At 54.4% G+C, this 13468-nt stretch overlaps 1 protein-coding gene across 1 annotated transcript; it reads left to right on the top strand.

Annotated features, from left to right (window-relative positions):
- Positions 1–207: 207 nt before the first annotated feature.
- Positions 208–11303, top strand: GHRHR (growth hormone releasing hormone receptor; the record flags this gene model as incomplete). Its single annotated transcript, XM_081079634.1, has 13 exons — positions 208–264; positions 960–1062; positions 1189–1296; positions 2462–2559; positions 3621–3718; positions 4444–4576; positions 6000–6153; positions 6381–6441; positions 7025–7094; positions 7870–7961; positions 8508–8637; positions 9320–9361; positions 11178–11303. 13 exons carry the CDS (start codon positions 208–210, stop codon positions 11301–11303), a joined length of 1272 nt encoding a protein of 423 aa, XP_080935760.1.
- Between the last annotated feature and the right edge of the window lie 2165 nt (positions 11304–13468).

The following is a 13468-nucleotide window of genomic DNA, read 5'->3' as shown; positions in this document are numbered from 1 at the left end:
GGGATTTAGCCCCTCCCTGCTGGGGACATGGAGTCCCACGCCAGGACAGGGCGTGAGCTGTGCACAGCGTCCTGCAATCCTGGTGAATATTCAGCCAGTTCTGTCCCCTTTGCTGGCTCCTGCCTATGCAAACAACCACCTAGGAAGGAGAGAGCAGAAAGCCGGGGCTCAGTGAGCTGACTGAGGGAGCCACTGCTGAGCCCCACCATGGACAGCAGGGCATGGCGTGCCTGTAGCCTCTGCTTTCTGAGCTCATTACCAATTGTGAGTAGCCAGCTCAGACCCTCCTGCCTCTCACTAGGCTCCAGATCTGGGAGTCATGGGCCATACGGGGGTCCAGCTGGAGCCTGCTGGGGTCCCCACTGCCCTTCCCAGAGCAGGAGTCTCCCTACCAAGAAGGCGGCAGGCTGTGGCTTGGAGAACTCCTAAATCCCATGGCTCTTCCCTCCCTTCCCCTTCCCTTCCCTCTCCTTCCCCTTCTTTCCCTCCCCTCCCCTCCTTTCCTCTTTCTTCCTCTTCCCTTCCCTCTCCTTCCCTTCCCTTCCTCTCTTTCTCCCATGAGATCTTCTGAAGACTTTTGTTTAATGTGTCTTAGAACTTACTTCCAAGAGATGAAAAAGGGAAACTTCCATCTGACCTCCATCTTTCCTCCCTCCTTCCCTCCCTCCCTCCGTCTTTCCCTCCCTCTCTCTCTCTCTCTCTTCTTCCCCCTCCCTCTCTCTCTCTCTCTCTTCTTCCCCCTCCCTCTCTCCTCCTTCCCCCCTCCCTCCTTTTTTCCCTCGCTTCCTCCCTCCCTCCTTCCATCAAGCCCACCAGTCAGTGCCATGAACCAGGCCCTGTGCTTACCAGCAGGCACACAGAAACAAATCCAGCTTTGTCTCTGTCCTCTGGTCATTTGGACCAGAGAACCCGGAAGGAGCACCCAACTGGCTTGGCTCACCTTGTTAACTTTTCTGCAGGTCTTGGGCCACGTGCACCCAGAGTGTGACTTCATCACCCAGTTGAGGGAGGATGAGAGTGCGTGTCTGCAGGCAGCAGAGGGGGTACCCAACACCACCCTGGGTACGGAGCTTGGGAGGGAGGAGCTGGCTCCTTGGGTTCCTTTATCTCTTCCAGGCTCATCTCTTAGGATGTTGGACAGGCCTGTCTCCCAGGCTGAGTCTGCACTGCTCCCATCTCTGTATCCAGGCTGCCCCAGGACCTGGGATGGGCTGCTGTGCTGGCCGATGGCAGGCTCTGGTGAGGGGGTGACTCTCCCCTGCCCAGATTTCTTCTCTCACTTCAGCTCAGAGCCAGGTGAGGGTTTGGGGGGGGGCGGGGGAGGGGGTTTTGTCTGGTGATGCCGGATGTGGCAGACACAACCCTGGCTTGGGGGGTGGGGAGAGGCAAACCTGGGTTTCAACAATGTCCTCTCTTTGGGTGTGACCTTGGGCAAGTCAGTCAAACTCAGCTTCCTGACCTGTGACCTGGGGGGAACAAGCTTGTCCCGACCGGCAGGACAATGCAACGTGGGACGAGGGGAAGAAACCTGTTGAGGGTGAGAAAAAAAGGGGAGACAGGAGACGCGAAGAATGGAGGCAAGACAGGGATCTGATCAAGCCTCAAAATTTTATTACGATGGCGGGTTATATATATAGCTATGTCAGATGGGGGTGGGATATGCTATGTCATAGGGTGGCGAGGTACTTGTCGCGGGCTGATAGGCTAGGACAGGGCGATGCCATATGAGGTACAAGGAAATGGGCAGGCTCTGGGTTTGGCGCGCGCGGGCTCTGGGTTTGGCGCGCGCGGGCTCTGGGTTTGGCGCGCGCGGGCTCTGGGTTTGGCGCGCGCGGGCTTTGGGTTTTGTGACCAGGAAGTTCTGCCTAGGCAAGGCCTGGGGATTTCTATGGCTTCCGACACAAGCTCATCCACTTCTCAGACGGGGAGGATTAGTGAGCCAGCAGAAGTGCTGGACCCAAGGCCTGGCACCACGTACATGTTCTCTGGGTGTTCTCAGGAGGGCTGGCTGTGGAGTGGAGCGGGCAGAGCCTGTCTGACCGCTAAGATACTACCAGCAGCCTGGTGGGAGGAGGGCGCAAGGGAACACATGGCTCTGCCTCCCCTCCCTGGCCTGGGAAGCTGCGTGGACAGTCCCTCCAGGAGCAGGGGGCCTCCTTTCTGTCCCTGGCTGTTAGGATGCTGAACGCCCAACTCAATACTCTGCCTCTCAAAGGAATGGTCCTCTCCCTTTAAAGATGGTGACTCTCTAGGCTAGAGAGAAAGGCTTCAGAACGTGTCCCACGCAGGCTGGACCTGGAACCCAGGCCTCTACAGAGAAGGCTCCTCTCTCTCTGCCGCCCGGAGGGGCTGTCTGTGCAGCCTGCCCGGGTCACTCATGGCCCATGGCTCCCCATCCCTTCTGGGGAGAGGGCAGGGGCTGTGACCAGATCTCTGCTCCCCACCTCCACTTGCCTCCCAGGGGCTGTGCAGCGGGATTGCACGATCGCAGGCTGGTCTGAGCCCTTCCCACCTTACCCTGTGGCCTGCCCTGTGCCCTTGGAGCTGCTGACCGAGGAGGTAAGAGGCTCCTGGCGTCTCGCAGGAAGCGTCGCCATGGAGGTTTGTGAGGGTGGTGGACCTCACGACTGTGGGGCCAGCCATTCCCATTGTAGCAGATTTCCAGAAGATGGCAGTGTCTGGAAGAGAGAGGGGTCTTTTGCTAATCTGTTCAAGGGTGATAGGTGGGCGCGTTGCTAGGCGGGAGGGAAGGCAGAGGGCAGGCTGGGGGATGTGCTGGCGACCATCTCCTTGGCATACCCGCTCTGTGCCCTCATCTCCAGGGCAGAGAGTTTGGGGTGGTTCCAGGGAAATAAATGTTCCGTGTGCTCCTGGGCAAGCTCCTTCCCTCTCTTCCTGTCCGTGGAGCAGTGTGTCTAGGCAAGTGAGGGAAACTGCTGCTCAAAAGTGACCCCGAATATAGCCGGCACACCCCACTCCTCCAAATTGAGCAGGGCTTGCTTCCTTGCCCATAATCTCATATCTCTTTCCCCTCAGCCTGGTAAAGCATGAATCTGACCATTCTTTCAGGTGAAAAGACTGAGTCCGACAGGGGCTCGGATTACCTGTGTCCCTCAGGGGAGCTGGGCCCCTGCTCCCATCCCTCGGCCTGCACCCCACATCTCCACCTTCAGGGTGCAGGCTGGACTTTGATTGATTTAAACACTTGGTCACGGAAAGAGCTTTTCCCTGCGGTTGTTGCTGGCTGTCCCCTTTCTTTGGGGACGTCGTGGTGAGCAAGTTGGATGTCAATAAACAAGCCCAGTTTCCTCCTGAGCTCCTGTCATTCCCCAGGGATGCGGAGTTTCTGCTGCTGCCTCTCCCCAACCCCAGAGCAGCAGTGGGAGTGAAGTGTCTCACTCCCTGTCACCGCCCTCCCTGTCACCAGGAGGTTAGGCGGAGGACAGGCTGAAAACAAACACTTCAGTTCATGGAAGGAGCTGGCCGTGGCCCCCACGGACACCCCCGCCTCAGATGGGCAGTTTCAGGGTGGAACAGAGAGCCTCACCTGGTAGGCTGCAAAGCCTCCCTTCCCCCAAATGCTCAGTTGCTGAGACTTTCTCCATCTCCACCCTTCCCAGAAATCCTACTTCTCCACGGTGAAGACCATCTACACCCTGGGCCACAGCGTCTCTGTCGTGGCCCTGCTGGTGGCCATCGCCATCCTCGTTGCTCTCAGGTCCGCCATCTTCATCACCTGCCCAAGTACCTTTGCGGCCTTCCCGTTGTCCACAGCTTCAAGCCCAATTCCTTGCCTGGTTATTCCAGGGTTCCCAGATATAGGTGCCGCGGCCATTTCTAATTTTTCTTTTCCTTTCACCCCCAGGACTCACTCCCGCCTCTTCACTTTTGCTCATTCCATCTGCTTTCAAAGTCTGCCTCCTTTCTTCTCAGTGTGTTTATATCTGTCCAAACTCAAAGTCCAGTTCCCACCCTCTTCTGAGAAACCTCTTTGCCTCTTCTGTGGAGCCCTTCATGACCATTCCGACCCTTTGGCCACTGGCCCTCTTGAGCCCCACCCTCCCCCAGACGTCAGGGTCTGAGCCCCACAACCTGACCTGTGCTGTTCTCTGTCCATAGGGATGAGCCTCATCTCCCTAGTCAGCCAGAGGGCTCCCCTGGGCTGTACCCTGCCATTTCTGTCCTTGTCCCCCAGACTGTGAGCTCCCTGAAGTCAGGGGCTAGGGTTCTCTGTCCCCTCATCCTCACTGAGCCCAGGGCAGTGGTTGGTCAGCTGTCCTGCAAGGCTCAAACTGAAGCCTCAAGGTCAGCCCAATCCAATCCACGTCAATCCAAGCCAGCTCACCTGCCACCCCGTTCGGCCTTTCCACACCTGCCGTAGGCACAGCAGAAGCCCCTCTCCCACCTCACCCCCTTTTCGTCATCCCTCCCTGCCCCCTCCAGGAGGCTCCACTGCCCCCGGAACTACATCCACACCCAGCTGTTTACCACCTTTATCCTCAAGGCGGGAGCTGTGTTCCTGAAGGATACCATGCTCTTCCACGGCGAGAACACGGACCACTGCAGCTTTTCCACTGTAACAGCCATGGTTGGGGGGCGCTGGAGCAGGTGGGGGGAAGGAGGCTGGATTAGAGACCTAGAGGCCCTTGCCTGAGGCTGCCCGGTCCTGTGGGCTGACCCTGGGGCTCCAGCATTGCCAAGTACAGCACAAGGACTAGCCCTCCCCCTCCCTACCTCTCTCTGGGGTCAGGTCCTAAGTCCTCATGCTATTTCCTGAACTATGGTGCAAATCCATGTCGTTTCCATAGTCTACTATCCACGCCATATTCAGCATTTCCATTTCCATTCCCTATTCCAGCCTCGACCCTATTTCACGCCACCCAGCTCTTCATTTTATCACTCATCTGAGCACTCACCTGTCTGTGGCTGAGGGCGGGTATGTGAGGGGCTGGGCAGAGATGGGCCCTTCCCTCCTAGAGGACTGCAGGCACCAGATTATGGGACTACCAAGTGGAGGGAGCTGAGAGCTGGGAGAGAACAAGAGAGGCTTCAGGGAGGAGATGGCTTTGGAGCTGGGTGGGTAGCAACGATAGGAAGAGACGGGGAGGAAAGACATGTCAAATGGAGGGACCAGGTTGAACGAACTCCCACACAGGAGCACCTGGGGTATGTCTAAGAAACAGGGACATCAGCATGGGGGTGGAGAGATAGGAGAATGAGAGTAGATGGAAAATAAACGGAAGCTGGGCAGATGGTGGGGGCTTCAGGTACTCTGAAACACTGCTGGAAGTGAACGGATAAATGAATGGATCAACCAACAGATGGCCTTAATTAATTTTGAAAGTAATTCTATATATACATATATATGTGATGTATAGATGACTTATGTGCCAGACATTACCCTAAACGCTTTGTGTATATTATCACCTTTTATTTCCTACATATATTTTCATTTTAGTTCCGTTTGTAGATGAGGGACAATTGACAATGTCATCAGCTGCTTAGTGGTGGGATTGGGACCGAGCCTGAGCTCAGAGGTGGTGCTCTTCACCTCTGTCAGATGAGCGAGTCATGCAGGAATGAATGAGTGTGTGGGGTGCATGCATGTATGCTTGCAGGATGGAGCCGTTCATGAATAAATGGTTTTCCATATCTACAGCTCTAGGGATTGACTTGAGCTCAGGAAGGGTGGTCTGAAAGTGAAAATAATAGTAATTCATACACAGAGTTTCCATTTAGTCCTTATGATGAGACCATGAGATTCATGTTGGAAGTTTTCCTTTTACAGATGAAAAGCTAAGGTGTGGGGAGGTGACCTAGCTAATAGATGGTGAATTTGATCCCAGGCTGTCCAGATCCCATTTCTGTGCTCTTAACCACCCCAGTGTATTACTGCATCCCCTCTGGGACAGCCAAGGTGGAGGGGGCCTGAGGGGATAGGGAGACTTGGGTGGGGCTCCAGTGTCCCAGCTCTGAAGCACCCAGTCCCTGGCCCACAGGTACTGTGCAAGGTCTCTGTGGCCACCTCCCATTTCGCCACCATGACCAACTTCAGCTGGCTGTTGGCAGAAGCTGTCTACCTGACCTGCCTCTTGGCTTCCACGTCGCCCAGCATGAGGAGAGCCTTCTGGTGGCTGGTTCTCGCTGGCTGGGGTGAGCCCAGAGGGCTGGTTTCAGCACTGTGGGTGAGGTGGAGGGCCGATGATGACCTAGAGGCCAGAGAGGGGAAAGGTGGCCTGTAGACCAACAAGTGTTGGAGAATGGGGCCTGCTCCCGCCTTCACTGTACCCTGTGTGGCTGGCAGTGGTGGTGGGAAGTAGGGGCAGCCTCCAGGCTGAGGGTGTAGACCCCTCACGCATGTCTCCTCTGTACCCCCACAGGGCTTCCTCTGCTCTTCACTGTCACGTGGGTGGGTTGCAAGTTGGCCTTCGAGGACGTTGCGTGAGTCTGGGCGACGGCCTCATCACACCCGTCTGAGGGCCCGTGGGGCGTGGCCTGGACAGTCAAGCAACAGGGCTGCTCTCCAGGCTGGGCAGGCGTGTGGGAGGTGGGGAAGGGGACTCCGTGGACGGGACAGAGGAGCAGGAGCCTGGCGAGGGGAGGGGGGTGGTAGGGGGGAAGGGGACTCAGATTCTTAGAGCTTTGGGGCACCGGGAGAGGTGGGACGTGTCTGTAAGTGGGGGCCTCGTGGAATGGGAGAAGTGTTGGGGCCACCAAGAAGGCAGTAAACAGACTGATGTTCGAGAAGTTCATCCATCTAGGTGGAGAGAACGTGTGAGCCCAACGTGGAGCGGGGCATCGCTTTAAAAGGGGCCTAATTGGCCCAGAGACAAGATAGTTTGCATGAGAAGTGGGGGGAAGCTGGAAGGCTCCAGTGACACAGAGAGCAGCCAGGAGGCCAGGAGGTGGAAAGAGGGGAGGAGGGAGGTGCATGCATTACTGCGGAAAAAGGCTTTCCGGCGGCTGCATTCCTGGCGGCTGCATTCCTGGCACCAGCGTCAGCCCTGGATTATCTTCTCTGTAGGTGCTGGGACCTGGACAACAGCTCTCCCTACTGGTGGATCATCAAAGGGCCCATCGTCCTCTCTGTTGGGGTCAGTCCCTGAGGCCAGTGTTCTCTGTTTTATTCAGCCAACCTCCTTGGGTCCACCCAGGGGCCACACACACAGGAAACACGACTCCAGGCTGGAATTTAGGACAACTGGGTTCCAGCCTGGTTCTGCCACAGATTCCCTGTGAGGCCCTCTCTGGACCTGAATATGCCATTGATAAAACCCGGGTAGAGGGGGGTCTCGATCAGCGCTCAGGCCCCTTTTAGCTCAGAGTTTGGAGAATCTGGTGCCCTGGTTGCAGCTCATTTGCTACTGCAGTGAGAGCCAGGAGGTGGGGAGTTGGAGGGGGTAGGGGATGGAGGGGTGGAGGGGGTGGGGGCTGGGGGGAGGGAATGGAAGGAGTGCTGCACCACCTTCTCCTGTGCGAAAAGAGTGGCCAGGACTAGTTTGCGTGCCCTGGGTGAATGCACCCGCTTCCCCAATTCAGCAATCATGCAAAGTGAAGGCCACCTGCGTTGTGCCCGAAAAGCCCTTGGAGGTGCTGGAGGCAGGATGGCAAGGCCTGACCTCCCGCACTTGATCCTAGCTAGGACTGAAGAGCGAGGGGGACCCCGAGCCCCTGCCCTCCAAAGTTTAAACTTGGGGCCTCCTAGTCCTCAGGCTACAAGTTCTAGAGCAACGATCTGTATATTCATCCACTTGAACAGCCCTGTGTCTCAAGGATTTGGGATTTCTAGTTCCCAAAGAGACCGCACCCCAGGCTACCAGGGCCACCCCCTGACCCTTGCCTTCTGCCTTCTTGCACCTCTATTTGCAGGTCAACTTTGGGCTTTTTCTCAATATCATTCGCATCCTGCTGAGGAAACTGGAGCCAGCTCAGGGCAGCCTCCACACCCAGTCTCAGTACTGGTAATGCGTGCGTATTGGGGGCGGCTGGGAGCAGGAGTCAGCGTGGTCCGGTTTCATTCACAATCAGCCATTCACGATCCTGGCCCACACTCCTCCCCAAGATCCTGGAGAGAGACGAGGACTGGTCCCTGCCCTCCAGGGACACAGCATGGGAAGGGTGGAGCCCCATAGCCACATACTAGGCCAGAGGCTGATGAGGGCTGGGATCGATTTCTATGGGAGACTGTGGAGGGAGAGCCTTCCTAGATGTGGGTGGAGTGGGGTATGGTCAGGGAAGACTTTCTGGAGGAAGTGGTGTTTGAACTAGACTTTGAAAGATGCATAGACTTTGGGATAAATTGAGACAAGAGCATTTGGCACAGGGAGTAGCAGGACCCAGGGGCCCAAAATAAGGAGCCCTGGGTGCATGTGGGAAAGATGGAGTTCCCCAGGGTGGCTGGTGTGTAGAATTGATAGGTGGAGCTGGTGGGAAGGGAAAGTAAGCATTGGGCAGATAAGAGTTTCAAATTCCAGCCTCGGCAGCCTGGGGCTTGTCTTCTCCGGCAGGCGTCTCTCCAAGTCAACTCTTTTCCTGATCCCACTGTTTGGAATTCACTACATCATCTTCAACTTCCTGCCTGATAGTGCTGGCCTGGGCATTCGCCTCCCACTGGAGCTGGGACTGGGCTCCTTTCAGGTAAAGGCCCCCACAGACTGCGCCTTCCCTTTGAATCCTTGGGCAGGTGGGAGGGGCTGCTGCCCACAGGTTCGGTAGACCTCATGCTGGTGGGAGGGGAGGGCAGCGCTCCACAGCTGGTGATTCTGCCTTTCAGCCACTCATCTATGTATTCATTCAACTGTCTGTTCCTCTGTCCATCTTCCATCCGTTCATCTCCTATTTATTCTACTACCCTGTACCTATCTACTTATCCATCTACCTACCCATCTATTCATTCATCTATCCACCCACCTATCCTCCTTCCCTCCCTTCCCTTCCTTCCTTCCTTCCTTCCTTCCTTCCTTCCTTCCTTCCTTCCTTCCTTCCTTCCTTCCTTCCTTCCTTCCTTCAACCTATTCAACATTTACTCAGCATCTATTATATGCCAGGCTCTGTGCTCAATACTGGGAGATGCACAAATAAAGAAAATCAGAGAAATAGGGTCAAGAGTACAGACTCGGAAGGCTTGCAATGACGATTACATGAGACAATGTGCCTGGCACATAGTAAGTGATGAATGCATCTTAACTTCCCCGTTTCTCAAAGGTCTGGCTCAAGCTATAACCTGGGAGTGGGAAGGGGAGAAGTAGTAGAAAGACTGTGGACACCTTGAGGCCAGGCCCAGGTATTCTGATGGTGTCCTTTCTCGTTGGCCCCACAGGGCTTCATTGTTGCCATCCTGTATTGCTTCCTCAACCAAGAGGTATGTATGTGACTCTCCAGGCGATTCTTACTCATTGCGCCTTCCCTTCCACAAGTCCTAAGGCCCCCTATCTCCTGCCCAGGCCCTGTAAATCCCAGCTCAGGCCAAACCTTGACTCCTGCAATCCTTTGTGGGAATCTGTCCTGATCTCCTGGATCAAGCTGAACCGGAATGCTCCCTGTAAACATTTTTTTGTCCATCCCTCCTCTGGGCTGGGCTGGGCCAAGTTTACTATTCATTCAGCAGGGGTGGAGAAAGCCTTTCAGGATCAGAAGAGGGATCTAAGGGTGGGCAACAGGGATCTCTCAATTCTGTTTTTCTACCATTGAACAAAAGGGGGAGATGGCGAGGGGATAAGCCAGGAGAGAAAGAGGAACCAAGAAAGTCAGAGAGAGCCGTACAGGGACCTAGGAAAATAGAGTTGGCTGCAGAATCAGGCAGGATGTTGGACAGCACAGCCAAGGGCACGGAGGCAGGGCACCTGGGAGACAGACACATGAAAAGAACAACCCAGGCAGAGGTGGACATGCAGAGAAAGATGGTGCCGACGCCCATGTAGAAATATGGGAAGATGGGAGAAGAGCCAATTTAAACATCCCACCCAGAAGACACTGCGTGTTTTTTCCTTAGGAAAGACTTGCTTTATCACTTCTCGGCCTTTTGGCTAAGATCAAGTATAGGAAAGACTTGCTTTGTGGGGAGAGGTGGGAGAATTGAGCTGTGTCCCCGACTGACCTGCCCTGTGCTGTGTGCGGTGTCATGGCTCCCTCTGGTGGCCACGGATTCGCAGTGCGCTCTGCGTTCTGGGGAGACCTAGGTGCATGGGCCTGGCCCCCAGCTGGGGAGCGCTGCTCTCCCCTCACTCGCCTGCCACCTCTAAATCTGACTGGCTCCCCATCCTCTGACACTCTTCGTTCCCACTCCAGCCTCTCTGAGTCTCACAAAGCCTTATCTGGTGTTCGAGTGCAGATGTAGGACTGCAGTATCTGTGTGTAGTGGCTGATGGTCCCTGGGGACGCTGGGACGAGCAAGGAATAGCCCTGGCTGAGGCAGGTGGGGCCTGGGAAAGGGGACTCCGCAGAGAGTTGTGAAGGGCTCTGGCCCAGGAAGAACTGTTGGGGACCAGATAGTTACGTACTTCTGGTGATGGGGAGCTTACTACCTACGAATATCTCTTTCTGTTGTCAGCTCACCTTTATATTGAACAGAGATCTGTCTCCCTTTTGTCTTTCACCACATCCTGGGGTCAGCTCTGTCAGGAAGGTCACATCCTCTCTACTCCCTGTGCCCCCGACAGCCCCTTGGAGACATGAAGATACAGACATTCCCCCCTCCACACTTCCTCACCTCCCAAGCTGCTTTTCTTTCAGTTTCTCTTAGTCCCCTCAACTACAGTTGCTGAGACAGAGTTTAGGTCATGTCCTATGGATGGGTCCCCAGTGGCCACAAGTCAGCTCGCTGGCCAGCGGCAGGGCTGAACCCCAGAGCAGGGGATAGTCTGAGTTATTCAGGGAGGACAGAATAGTTACCAGGCCAGAAACTCAAGAAATGTCTTTAACTGGGCCCAGACAAAGGTAGTGCTAAAAGATAGAGAGAGGAGCAAAGAGAATAGCCAGAAATCCTCACAGGAAGGAGGACATGTGTCCTCCAGAGGCAGTACTTAGCAGTGGCTGTGGCCAACCATGGCTTCTGCGGGCCCGGGAGCCCCTGACTCTGTTTCCTCTCCATGCGCTCTCCCTGCGCTCTCAGGTCCCCTGGGGTTGAGTAAAGAAGTGGCGGTGGGAGTGGTCTAACATTGTCCCCCTTGTCCCTGGAGGTGAGGACTGAGCTTTCACGGAGATGGCACGGCCATGACCCTGAGCTTCTGCCAGCCCGGAGGACCCGTGGCAAGTGGACAATGCCTTCCCGCTCGAGGGCCAAGGTGCTGACATCTGTGTGCTAAGCTGGCCACATCAGGCGACTGAGGTCCACACCTGAACTTGGGTAGCTACGACGGGTCCACCACCCTCCAAGGGAGTCGGACCAGCATCCCCTGGGAGCCGTCAGTTCATGCGTCCACCCAAGGGGCTGCCCAGCCCTGGGCAGGGACAGCCCTTCTCTCCTGTACTGTCCCTGATACTTTTCCCTTAGTTCCCTGTGTGTCTAATTCTGACTTCTTGGTTTCATGTCCCTCCTCCTGGCATCTGGGCCATGGCCAAAGGCCAGAGGACCCAATAAACTTGTACATGAATAGATACCCGTGTGAGTAAATACCTACGCCTCCATGCGGAGGGATCGGCAGCCTTTATTTGGACCTCTGGTGCAGAGGCGTGTATCATTCCTCCGTTCATGTGACATCACCATCATTTGTCTGTGCAAGGATCTTCTTGTTCAATTTATTTTAAATATTGATTCTTTTTGTCTCCACCTCCACTCTCATTCCCCTTCTTCCACAGGCAAATATTCCAAAGTGTTTTATGTGAATATTTGTGTTTCTGTGTGTTCTTGAAAAAGATGGAGTGTTTTGTGTCTCTGGCTTTAATTTGCATAACTGCTGTCAGTTATGCGCCTCACATCCTGCTTCTAACACCTTTCCCCTCAGCACTGTGCTTTTAAGAGATGCCCGGTGTGGCCGTGCTCTCATCTGGTCCCTTATTTTGAAAGCTATGTGGTGCCACATGGTGTCACCGCCCACCTGTGACCCATGCTGTCTCCTCCTCCCTCTAGGTGAACAACCACATGCCGGTCCCCTCACAGACCTGTGAATGAGCGTCTCTCTGGACACATACCCAGGAGTTAGAAGTGCCTAGTCATCAGTTAGGCTTTTTCTTAGCCTGGCAGAGTCATGGCAGATTGCGCTCCAGAATGCCTGCAAAGCCTGCAGTCTCACCAGCAGCTCCGCCAACACTTGGCGTTACCCAGCTTTTGAATGTTTGCAAGTCAAATGGGTGTCAGGTGACATCTCAGTTGTTTTAATTTGCATTTCCTGGATAGCTAGTGAGTGAGCATCTCTTCTTGTGCCTGTTAGCCTTTTGGATTTGTTCTTCTGCAAGTTGCTTGGGTCCCATTTCCTATTTTTCTCTGGGGTGAGGATTCTGCAATTCCAGGTCTTTCTCTTACATCCCCTCCATTGTGTGATTTCCTTGTGTGCCCAGCCTGCTGCCTGCTGCCCCCTCCTCCACCACATGAGGGCCCCGGTCCATCTCTCCCGTACCCTACTCCTTGGCTGGATGGAGGAGAACGAGAACTGGGCACTGTCCTTGGGGATGTGTTTGTTGACTGATGGGGGTGGAGGGAGATTTCAGGACAGAGAACAGGCAGAAATGCACACTGTAGATCAGAACGAAATCTCTCTCCTTCTTGGTCTCCCCACAGCAGATCTGTATGGCAAACTCAGCCCCATTCCCCAGCCTCCAGAAAGCCTTCCCCGCCACTCCTGCTCTTATGGACACCCTGTACCCCTACAGTCAAGGGGGTTCAGTGAAAGGAGATGCAGCATGTAAAACCCAAGGTCACATTATTGGCCATGCTGCCAACTGCCCAGCCCCTCCCTGGTGAGACAAATGACGAGGTGTGGCCCTAGGCTAAAAACCCTGTCCAACCCCCTCCTTTAGTCTCAGCTCATAAAAGAAGTCATACTCATTGCAGGGCATTTGGGAGATAAAGAAGGGATTAAAACAGAAAATAAAAATCAGCCATAATCTCATTACCCAAGGACAATCACCATTGATATTTTTGTATGTTTTCTGAAAAGATTTTTCTTTGCATTTTTGAAATATCTTGAGATCATATTACATTTATAAATTTGTCTCTTGTGTCTTATGCTTACAACTAACATACACGTTACAAAAATGTCCTATAAGCACATGAAAAGATGCTCGATATCATTAGTCATTGGGAAAATGCAAATCAAAACCACAGTGAGATACTGTTTCACACCCACTAGGAAGGCTAAAATGTAAAAAATAGACAATAGCAAGTGTTGTTGAGGATGGGGAGAAATTGGAACCCTCATACATTGCTGGTGGGAATGGAGAATGCTGCAGTTGCTCTGGCAAATGTCTGGAGGTTCCTCAAAAAGTCCAACATTGAGTTACCATGTGACCTAGCATATTCAATCCCAGGTAT

The sequence above is a fragment of the Rhinolophus hipposideros genome (assembly GCF_964194185.1).
Source record: "Rhinolophus hipposideros genome assembly, chromosome: 18".
In the NCBI taxonomy this organism is placed as follows: Eukaryota; Metazoa; Chordata; class Mammalia; order Chiroptera; family Rhinolophidae; genus Rhinolophus; species Rhinolophus hipposideros.
Note: the sequence above shows the minus strand (reverse complement) of the source record. Positions and strands in the feature narration are given on the sequence as shown.